General features: G+C 44.0%; 1 protein-coding gene across 9 annotated transcripts in view; it reads right to left on the reverse strand.

Moving 5' to 3' along the window:
• FIP1L1 (factor interacting with PAPOLA and CPSF1) overlaps positions 1–4973 on the reverse strand; it is a 70666-nt gene extending 65693 nt beyond the window's left edge. For 2 of the 9 annotated variants that reach the window (XM_074951402.1, XM_074951401.1), the window contains exons 1-2: positions 4846–4971; positions 3089–3128 (exon numbers count right to left, since the gene is read on the reverse strand). In XM_074951402.1, the coding sequence (XP_074807503.1) occupies positions 3089–3128; positions 4846–4927 (122 nt within the window). In that variant the 5' untranslated portion in view covers positions 4928–4971. Of the gene's footprint in view, positions 1–3088; positions 3129–4845 lie in introns of all 9 variants that reach the window. The other 7 variants (XM_074951408.1, XM_074951407.1, XM_074951410.1 and 4 more) reach the window with 5 other exon arrangements.
• Positions 4974–10794: the final 5821 nt, after the last annotated feature.

A 10794-nucleotide genomic window follows, 5' to 3' on the forward strand; every position in this document is an offset into this window, starting at 1 on the left:
TAGTTTAGTGAATGCCAGTGGCACGTAAATGTTGGACTTTGTGAATCTAGCCCCAAGGGTCTGAAAACCTAGAAAAGAAGAAAGCCTCACGGGCATTTCAATGAAACACTATAGGGAAGAAGAATCTGGAGATTATTTAGAGAAGATATTAGAAAATCAGAAGGCAACAAGATAGTGTAATTTCCACCATCAATATCAGAAGACTCACCAATATGAAAGCAGTATTAGAAAACAGATTGAAACAAAAGGGATTATTTCATTATAAGAAATTTGTTTAAATTTTCATTGACTCCTGTCCACAAATATGACCCCGTGGATAGCAAAACTGGATTCAAATGTTTACAAGTAGTAGATACAGTGGAACATGATCATAATCGATCATATATAATGATTCTACTTCCATATGAAGGGAGTATGCAAGTCCCAAATTGCTTGAGTGCATTTTAGTGGACTTTCTTTCCTCTTACAGTGAAGCTTCACTCCATTAGAACTGAATCCACTGTGGAATACAGAAGTCATTACATAACAGACAGCTGTAAAGCACTGAATTTCAAATCTCTACCCCACCATTGCCCTCTGGAGGGAGGGGTAAAAAAAATCCAGTCTTGATGCAGTTGCTCCCGAAAATTCAGAGAAGAAAGGCCAGTCTTGCAATAGTTGTTTCCAGCAGGGAATAAAGCACTTACTACAGCTACTCCACATTGTGGCCTTGATGACACTGAAAATTATTAGCAATTCTTCCACCATTGGTTAAACACCAGTGCAGCCTCAGCATCAGTGTTTGCAAAGGTGGAAAAGGTTGAATATATTGGTTTAGTCCTTTAACATTGTCATCTAACCCTGCTCTGAGCTAGTTACTATGGGTGACTATAAGCAGGCTTCGAAGGATTAGATTTTTTAATTGGTACACGTGGATTTCTCGATACACACACACAAACAGAAATACATTTCCATAGATGATAACCAAAATTTACAGATAGGCAGAGTATAGAGTCAACATTCAGTGATTTAGGCTTGTTACAAATTCACTATGAATGAACAGTAAAAACAGGTATAATTTGTTGATTTCAGGATATTTATTTGTATATTTTGACATGTGCTGCTGAAAAGTTGTGTTTTAATGGTTTATAAAGCTTTAACTTTTTGAATCTCAACATCTACTTTCATTCAATAATTGTCTGACTCCCATCATTTCCTCCAACTGTGCTAATTTTTAGCATTTTTCTATTTTCATCAATGTAAGCAATATTATCTGCTGAAATTATAAAAGAAAAAAATTATTGTCACGCTTATCTATAGGTTATAGTGAAAAAAAAAAAAACACACTAAAACAGCATGTCTAGATGACACTGTAAAAATGCCAGATCTCTAATCTACTTTAGCGCTTCCATCAGCAACAGCAGAACTGCATTGCGCTAATCATGGGAAAACTTCTAAAAGGCCCAGATTTGTAAAGGTACTTGGGCATTGCTGAGCTCAGTGTCACGACACCTGATTTAAGAACCTAAATCTTTTTCAAAAGGGATTTAGGCACTTAGGAGTCTAAAACCATAGACTGTGGGGATCAGACTCTAAAACAATTAAGCTCTGCAACGCTGAGCACAGCAACACCTAAATACCTGGGCCAAAGTCTTCAGTGTAGTTGCAGCCTAGAAATGAAGATGCAGCCTTCCCGAGTTATATCTTGGCAGGATCTCAGTCTCCACACCCTGCAGTTGCAGGGGATACTGGGCACAGCTGCAGTTGTGGGGATGTCTGGATGATCTCTGTCACCAAGTTAAACCAACGCTTGGCTCAGATATGCTCTAGGATGAAGGAAAGCTGGTTGACGTTAAACCGCTGTAAGACTTAGGTTATACCGATAGGTAGAATAAAATGCCAAGAAGAGTTTGTAGGCACTGTGCAATTTAGGAGGCTTTCCTGGATTCCTTGCTGAAGCTAAACTCTCACATAGCAGCACATGCAAGTAACATGTTCTACCATCTCTCGCTGGCCAGAAGGCATGTCCTATCCTTGTGAATAACAACCTGGCTTTGGTAATTCATGCCTTTGTCATCTCCTGCCTGAACTGCAACAATACAATCTATGTGGGCCTGACAGTTCCACTGCTGAGGAAATTAGAATGCAGCAGCACATCTCCTCACTAACACAAGATACTGTGAGCATATCACACCTGCCCTCTGCTCACTACAGAAAATCATATCAAATAGAAGATTTCAGTCCTTACCATCAAGGCACTAAGTAGCCTGGTCACGGGGTACCTAGAAAACACTTACTGCTCGGGAATCTCAGTCATTCTTGACAATTCCACTCCTCAGGAACAATTTAAAAGGGGTTAACTGAAATCTAACATGTACATCACCAACAAGTCAATCCCCAGGAACATTCAGTATATGTTTCAACCCTAGAATCTGACTTTAGGAACACACTAATCAAGTCAAACGAATAAAAACCAAGAACCAGCAAAAGTGAATGGTTCCATGCTGATATTTTTAATATCATATTTATTGTTCTGGATGCCTTCATTGGTCAATATCTTTTGTGTCACGTGCCCTCCAAAGAGAGCAGTAACCCCTGGAAAACAGAGCAAAATGTTCTTATTTCACTGTAGCTTCTATGCTGAAATTTTATGTTTCATGTTCATTGCAAATACTGTAAATTACAGCAGATATCCCTATGCCTCCTATAACAATCCATTTAAGTGTGGGGGCAGGGGTCCCTCGTTCTACAGTAGCAGGCTCCCAATGTAACAAAAGCTATGTTAAAGAAATCTGTTAGTCCTTTCTATAGTGATATAGATCAGTGCTACTCAAAGTGGTGGTCTGCGGAGAGCCATCGGCTGCTGGTCTGTGCGCACATTGGAAAAAAAAACTGCCAGTCCCCCACATCAGATAGCTTGAGAAGCACCAATATAGATAACCCTGAACTAAAAGTGAACTTTCATGTTTAAGACTGAACATCCCAAATTCATTTAAAGTTAGACTTACAAGTGGCTATCACTTTGCAAGAAACAGGTGTGAAATGATTTGTTCTGAATACACTTTTTGCACAACTACATTAGCAGATTCACAACTGTCAAGACACTCACCTAGCTTTTTGTTCCTCTGGTCTCTCTGGTTCATTTTCATCTGTCAAAAGAAAAACACATTAGTTAAGAATTATGTATTAGAAACCATGAAGTCAAAAATAGCAGAGTATCTTGCAAGCTCTAATTCTGATCCTATACCAAATGACTTTATGTAAACAACGATCCCTTTTAAATATGCCACTAAATAAAACTGTGGACCCTCCAATCCTGAGTTGGATCTGTGTGGTCTGACATGTGAGCCAACACAGCACCCCACTTAAGCCAACAGAGCTCCACAAACAGACCCTTTGTGGTATCAGGGTTTTAGTCTGCAGGCAGCATTAATGTGGTTAGGGTAAATGGGTATGTCTACACTGCAGCTGGACGCAAGCCTCCCAGTCAGGGAAAACAGACTCATGCTTGCGAGGCTCAAGGTAGCATGCTAAAAACAGCAGTGTTGATGTTGTGGCTTGGGCTGAAGCTCAGGCTCTCAAGCCCACACAACACCTTAGGTTTGACAGTCCAAGCTCTGAGCCCAGGCCACAACGTCCACACGGCTATTTTTAGCATGCTAGCTGAAGAGGCTGTCTACCCAATCTAAGACACTCACTCCCAGTGGCAGTGTAGACATACCCAAGGAAGTCAAGCTCTACAAGTTTCAAACCAAAAAGAGAAAGAGCAATTACAGTATTTCAAACTTGTTTTCATTTTTAGGTCACTTATTTACTGTTATCATTATATTGAAATGTGAGTTATGTACATGAAACTTTAATCTACAACAAGAAGTGTCTAAGATAGTTTATTGGTGTTGAGAATTCAAAGAATTTTAAGATAATTTATATGAAAGGCATGACAGAAAATAAGGCTTTGATCTTGCTATCTTTATTCACGCAAGCAACCCCATGGATTTTGGTGAAACTACTCAGGTGAATGAAGGCTGCAGGAATGGTCCCTAAATATGTATTCAGTACTCCCATACCAATCACACCCCAGGATTTCATCGAAGTATCTGAGCCACTACTACCTCTCAGAAAATGAAACCCCTCTTAGCGCACATCTATTATGAGCAGTCACTATATTCTAACCCTCCTTTCCAAAACGAGTGGATTTGGTACAGATTATAGACTGAAGCATTATATGAACCCAGTGTCCAAACAACCTTTTCCTCTTAGCTCTTCTAGAGCCAATGGTACAGTCGCTATACAGGATAGGAAACTACACTTGGAAATACACATTTTAAATCTGTGGTATTTCAGAGGAGTCTAGATATAGGAAGTGCCTACATAGGATGGTGATGGCGAAGTTACAAGACCAGAGAGAATCATGGACTTTTTAAAAGGGGTCGCACACAACAAGCAGCGGCCTCAGGCCCGAGGAGGAGGGGATAACGAAGGGAGCGCTGAAGACCCTCGGGCGGCCAGGCACTAGGCGGGGACCAGGCCGAAATGGGGCGGAGGGGCCCAGGGCCGCAGATCACTGTAATCATCACACTAGTTATTAGGAGACCCGGGGTGCGCCATGCCCAGCCCCCAACCCGGCCGCATTAGCAGGTGGTTCCCGCACCAGCAGGCCCCCGGAGCGGCTCCCGCGGGAGGTGGGCACGCGGGGCGGGAGGCAGCAGGCCCGGCCCGGCCCAGGGAGCCGGCCTAGCTGATGGGGACAGCGAGTGCTGCGCACGCTGGGGCCTAGCGCTCCCCTTCCGGCCTGTCCCCGTACCGCGGCGCCAGGGAGGGAGCCCGCGGCGGCCGGGCCAGGCCGGGGCCTAGGAAGGTCCGTACCGCCATAGAGCCACTCCTCCTCCTCATCCCCGCCGGTCCCGCTCAGGTCCGCCGCCAGCCGCTCCACCTCGCCGGTCGACATAGCCGCCGGCCCCTGCCGAGCGCAGACACAGGCGCCCGCCGCGCCGGCTCCCCGCGCGGGCCCCGCAGGCGCTTCTAGCGGCAGCCGAGGAGCTCCGAGCGGCGGAGGCCGGTGTGTGCAGTGCCCGCCCCTCCCCCGCCGAGGAGCCGCCGCTGGCTCCCTCGCTCAGCGCTTCCCCTCCCCCCGCCGAGTGACTGACACACACACACACACACAGGAAAGGGCCGGCCCCGCCGCCCCCGAAGCACTAGGACGCCGGGCCGGCCCCGCTGGGGGCAGGACAACGGGGGTTGGGGCGGGGAAACAGGGCCTGCCCCCTCACCCGGCAGGGTCTAGTGCGGGAAGGAGTAAGGTGGCCTGGCCCTTGCGGCATAATGGGGAGAGAATCCCCTCTGAGGGGGCGCCCTGCGGAGAAGGCTACAGGGCCGGCCTGCCTTAGGCCCACAACCATCGCGTCGGGCCCTGGGCCCCCGGGCCGGGGTAACTGGTGCCACAGAAACGGGGGCTGCTCCCTGCAGCGGGGGGGCGGGGGGGGGAATACACACTTGCCAGCCACAAGGGTTACAAGAAATCCTCAGTGAGACCCAGCCCCAAAATAAAAAGATTAAACCAAGTCACGGGGAAGTATTTGCGGGGGGAGTCTCTCGGGGTGAACTCTTCCCCAGCTGGAGCATGCTGCTCGTTGCAGCTTGGCGAATCCAGCCCTGACCAGGCCCACATGAATGGAGGCCTTTCCCAGGCTACTGGCACAGGGGGAAGGGTTTAGTCTCCCTTATCCTTAGGGTGGGAGGCTGCCATTCTGTCTCTTGCTACCCACTCACTAGCATTATCCTGCATCCCTCCACACTGCAGCCAGGATCCTGCCCTCACTGTTCTCCCCCCTTGCTCCCGCAGTCTCTGTATTTCCCCTCCCGTCCCCTTCATCGGCCCAGCGTCCTCACCTTCTCCTTTTCTGTCACACCCCTCCCTCATTCCCTTTAGGCATCGCTACTGCTCCCTATGTTGCCGTGCCCTCTTCCTGTCCATTGAGCATGGGAAGTGAGACCATTTTCCTTAAAGGCAGCCTTGCCTGAGTCCTGAGTTTTCAAAAACAGTAGGCAATGGCTGCCATCTTTGTTACAGGAAGCCTCCCTTTCACGTGCAGCAAATGCTGTGGAAAAATGGTGGCCATCTTTAATGTGGTTTCAGCCCTGCACCAACTAAGGGAACGTTTAATGATAAAATGTAAGAAGAGGGAGGTGTGGAAACAAATTTGGCCCACCTCCCTGGGTCTGCTTCAGACCAGGTGTGAGGATTTTCCTCATCCCACTGCAAACACTGAAAGAATCTCTCATGGCATCATCCATGCTCTGAAAATCAAAACAGAAGCCTATGCAAATATTAAAAGCTCCACTTTGTGGCAGGGAGCTCATTCTTTGAATCATCTGCATAGACAACCTTGTTTTACAGCTTTATACTTGGCATAGATGTAGTCTTGAATGAAGAAATTTCCTTTTGAGATAAATGTTTGAAAATGGTGTGATGAGTATGAATGGAACATTACTTTTGTTAATTATTTAACCATGCAGTGAAGTCAGGTCATTTTCATTGCTACAATCAGTTCTAGTTTACTGTGCAATCATAAATGGAATGAGAAAGGTGGTTTGATTGGGAAAGTTTTCAGACGTGGGTTTTCTATACAACAAGTTTATATATATCTTAAGAAACTTGTATCTTTTATTAAGGGTCAGTACAGTATTTCTCTTTCCCCACTCCTCCCCATTTGTTCACTTCCTATATTTGACAGTACTTTGACCTTGGTCATACTCGGAACTCCATGTACACACAATGGTCAACCTGAGAAGAGTGCTTGCAGGATTGGGCCTTTAGTCTATGCCAGTTACACTGTTTTGCCTGTAGAGTCAGTCAGTTTTACTTGTTTGTTTGGACTTTCACACCGATGAGAAAATAAAAAATTGAATTAAAAAAATCTGATACTAAACCCACAGAAATTGACAGGACTCAAAGGCCAGGTGCAGAACATGAAACTACTTTTAAATCATTTTTTAAAACTTACAAGATTTCCAGTTTACGGTGAGTCTTCAAATCAATACTATTATTTTAATTTCTGGAATACTTAAGTATTTGCACAGATAATAATTAAAACAGACTACAAATAACTACCAATATAAATTTCCTTGTTAATGGAGTCACTCTGAACTTCCATTGGTTAATCTGATTTTGTACACTGGCTAGTAGTCTTCCTTTCAAACTGGCTTATAAAGAGAAAAAATTGCACTCTGGGGTGTGTTGTTTTTTTTTTTTTTAAACCCTCATGATTTCTTCACAGAACTTCCATTGCTTTGACTCTGCATAACTGTGAAAACAATGGAAGTTAAAACACTGAAAAATAAAAACAACACTGGAAAAGCAGAAGGCAACAAAAACAAAAATTTTCAGCATTTGTGATATGTAAAAAAAATAAAACCTTCAAGACTTTTAGCCTCCAAGATAATTCAATCTGACAAGGAATTAATTCTGCATGGGTATAGGCCCAGCGGCTTGGTGATCAACTATCACCAATCCCTTTTGGCATTAATTGTTCATATCAAATAGTTTTCCAGCCTAATTTTCGTCTTTCATATTGTTCTGCACTGTAAAGTTTTACACCACAGCTAGTAGGTTAAAATAATAGGTCAGAGCTGAAATAAACAAAGATACAAATAAGAGCAGAGAATAGAGAAAAAGATGGATCAGAGTGGGAAGAGGAGGGAGATACATCAGAGCTGGAATTAAAAGAACATTCCCCTGCCATTCACTACAGAAGATCAGGAGTGTTTATTGTCAGGTCTGAGAATTGAATGTCATTAGATGAAACATGGTAGTTTTTAACTTTTTTCAAATAAAGTGATAGATATTTTTAAGAATTTTTTTTTAAGGTGGCCTGTGGACAGAATTATTTTTGATGATTTCTGTAGGACTGATTTTCAACTACTTTACAAATTCTAAGTATTTATTTCTTGTAATTAAGCAACATGTGGAATAATTTTTGAAGGACTTACCTTTCAATAATTTATTATGCAATATTAAGTTGGATAGTGTAAAAGAACAATCATCTGTTTTGAGATAAGGTATTGTGGTTATGGCTGCCATCAAACAGTGTCATTGATCTATAGGCAACCACAGCCCCTTTAAAACTTATGGTCATGCTAGCCACCTTCCATTCAGACTAAACAGAAGAAGTAATTAAGCTCTTTTATGGAATAAAAAGAAAAAAGAAAAGGAGTACTTGTGGCACCTTAGAGACTAACCAGTCTTCTGCAGTCTTCTGCAGTTTCCACGATATGCTATGCATCCGATGAAGTGAGCTGTAGCTCACGAAAGCTCATGCTCAAATAAACTGGTTAGTCTCTAAGGTGCCACAAGTACTCCTTTTCTTTTTTCTTTTTACGAATACAGACTAACACGGCTGTTACTCTGAAACCTGTCTTTATGGAATAAGATAGCTGGAGACAATGGAAGCCACCCCCAGGGCATTAGGGCACATGCAGAGCTGATAAACAGCTAAGCCATGCAGGCTGAGGATTTTCCTTGGGGACTGATTGGAAACACGGGGACTGGAGCATTGAGTGGCTGCAAATGGTTTGTCCCTGTGAAAGCCATCAGAATGCCATCAGAAAAGCTGAGAAACAGTCATGAACACAGTCCTGAGAGGGAGCAGAGTCAGATCCCCTTCAGGCACAGGAAAGACAGGCTTAGAAATTGTGAGCAAAGAAACTGCCTGTAGTTGTTCCTATTGTGTTCTGGGAAATAGGGGAGTGTACGTTCTTTGTAAATAGGATTTCACCAAAGAAATACCTGACACACATCATTAATTTCTCCTCCTAACAAAAACACGACAAGACATCAAATCAGGGTGGATAAAAATCAATGATTTTAAAAAAAAAAAATAAAAAAAAGTCAGATTTTTTATTTAAATCAGATTTTTTTAATAAAATGCTTTTTGAGGAAAAAAACTATCTAAAGATAGTTTTAATTAAGATACATTATAGCTCAAAGATATCTCGTCATGGAATAGGGATTATAAATTCTAATTCTATAGTATGAGACAATATATTCATGTAATGTTTAAGAAAAGTTTTGTAAATGAGTTCCAATAGTTCATGGATTAGGGACCCAATCTTATGGGGTTCCAGGGGCTTCTGTATAGATTATTTAGGTTAATCTTTCTATCTACCCAATGGGACTCAGTGCTCAGTCTAGAAGATACCATCAGAGACGCTTAGTTTTGCAGTTCTCAAATTGTGGATTTGTGTCTCCAGAGATAACATGCTTGTTAACAGCAAAAATGGTTTCAAATAAATAAATAATATATAGAGGTGAGAAATAACAGACCTCAACCCTATTGTCCCTCTGAAAATTTGTGTATACAGAGTCAATCCCTTACCACTCTCTAAAAGTGCAAAGTTTCAGAAAGTTCAATGAATAGAAGATTGTTGGGGGCGGAATAGCTCTGGACAAGGAGAAAAAGTCTGGAGATAAATGTGAGAAGGGAGGGACAGGCAGTAGAAAGAAAAGTGAAGCTGTCTGAGCAGCATATTCCAGAAGTCTTGAGGTCTTTCTTAGTGCGCCTTCACTGATTTGAGATCTACCATACCCAGGGCCAGCTCTAGGCACCAGCAAAACAAGCAGGTGCTTGGGGCGGCACATTTCTAGGGGTGGCATTCCGGCGCCAGCCATGCCGCCCCTAGAAATGTGCCCCCGCCTCCCCAGCTCGCCTCTGCTCTGCCTCCACCTGCTCCCCTGAGCGCGCCGCCGCTGCTCCGTTTCTCCCTCCCAGGCTTTCGCGCAGCAAGCCTGGCAGGGAGGGAGGAGAAGCCGAGCGACGGCATGCTCGGGGGAGGCGGTGGTGGTGGAGTGGAGGCAAGCTGGGGCGGGGAGCGGTTCCTCTACCTCCCCCGTTACTTCCTGCGCTCCCCCCACCCTTGCTTACCTCCGCTCTGCCTGCTCCCCTGAACGCACTGCTTCTCCCTCGCCTGAGAGGGAGGGGGGAGAAGCGGAGCGGTGGCGTGTTCAGGGGAGCAGGCGGAGTGGAGGTAAGCTAGGGTGGAGGGTTTGCGGGGCTGGGGGGGAGCCTCAGGAAGCAATGGGGGGGGGGAATGCGGCACGCCCGGCGGAGGAGGCGGGGCCGGGAATTTGGGGAAAGGGTTGGGAAGGGGCGGAGTTGGGGGCGGGGATGGGGGGGGCACGGAAAAAAAGCGGGGGCGGCCAAAAAATTTTTTGCTTGGGGTGGCAAAAATCCTAGAGCTGGCCCTGACCATACCATTTTCTCACTAGAAGGGAAAACCTATAATGGCAGTAGGCAGTAAAAGAGACCCAGTTTGGGAGTAAGAACCATTCTAGAAATATATGTTTGCTGATGATGTTTTAAAGAAAGTCACTCCAGTGAACTGGTTGAAGTTGAGCACTTGGATTCAGAGGCTGGTGAAGTGATAATCTCACTTTCAACAGCAGTAACTTCTTCTGCTGGTGTAGAAAGAATATTTTCTTCCTCTGGACTAATTCATTCCAAATTGAGAAATTGTTTAGGACCTGAAAAAGCAGGAAAACTTGTTTTTCTTTTCCAGATTATGAACAAACAGGAAAATGAAAGTGAAGACGGCTGAGTTAGCAGCAGAAGCCAATATTTTAAGTTTCTCATGTTGACCTGGCTCACACAGTCGATTTAATTTTTTTTTTTAAATATTTCATTTAACTATTTTAATTAAAAACAATTTTAAAAAACAAACCTGATTTTAAAAAACTTGAATGTTTAACTAAATTCAAAAATTCATATGCTTGTTCTGTTAAAATATTATATATTTGCTGTTGAAGAAAAAAATCCAGAA

Source organism: Natator depressus, chromosome 4, assembly GCF_965152275.1.
Source record: "Natator depressus isolate rNatDep1 chromosome 4, rNatDep2.hap1, whole genome shotgun sequence".
NCBI lineage: Eukaryota > Metazoa > Chordata > Testudines > Cheloniidae > Natator > Natator depressus.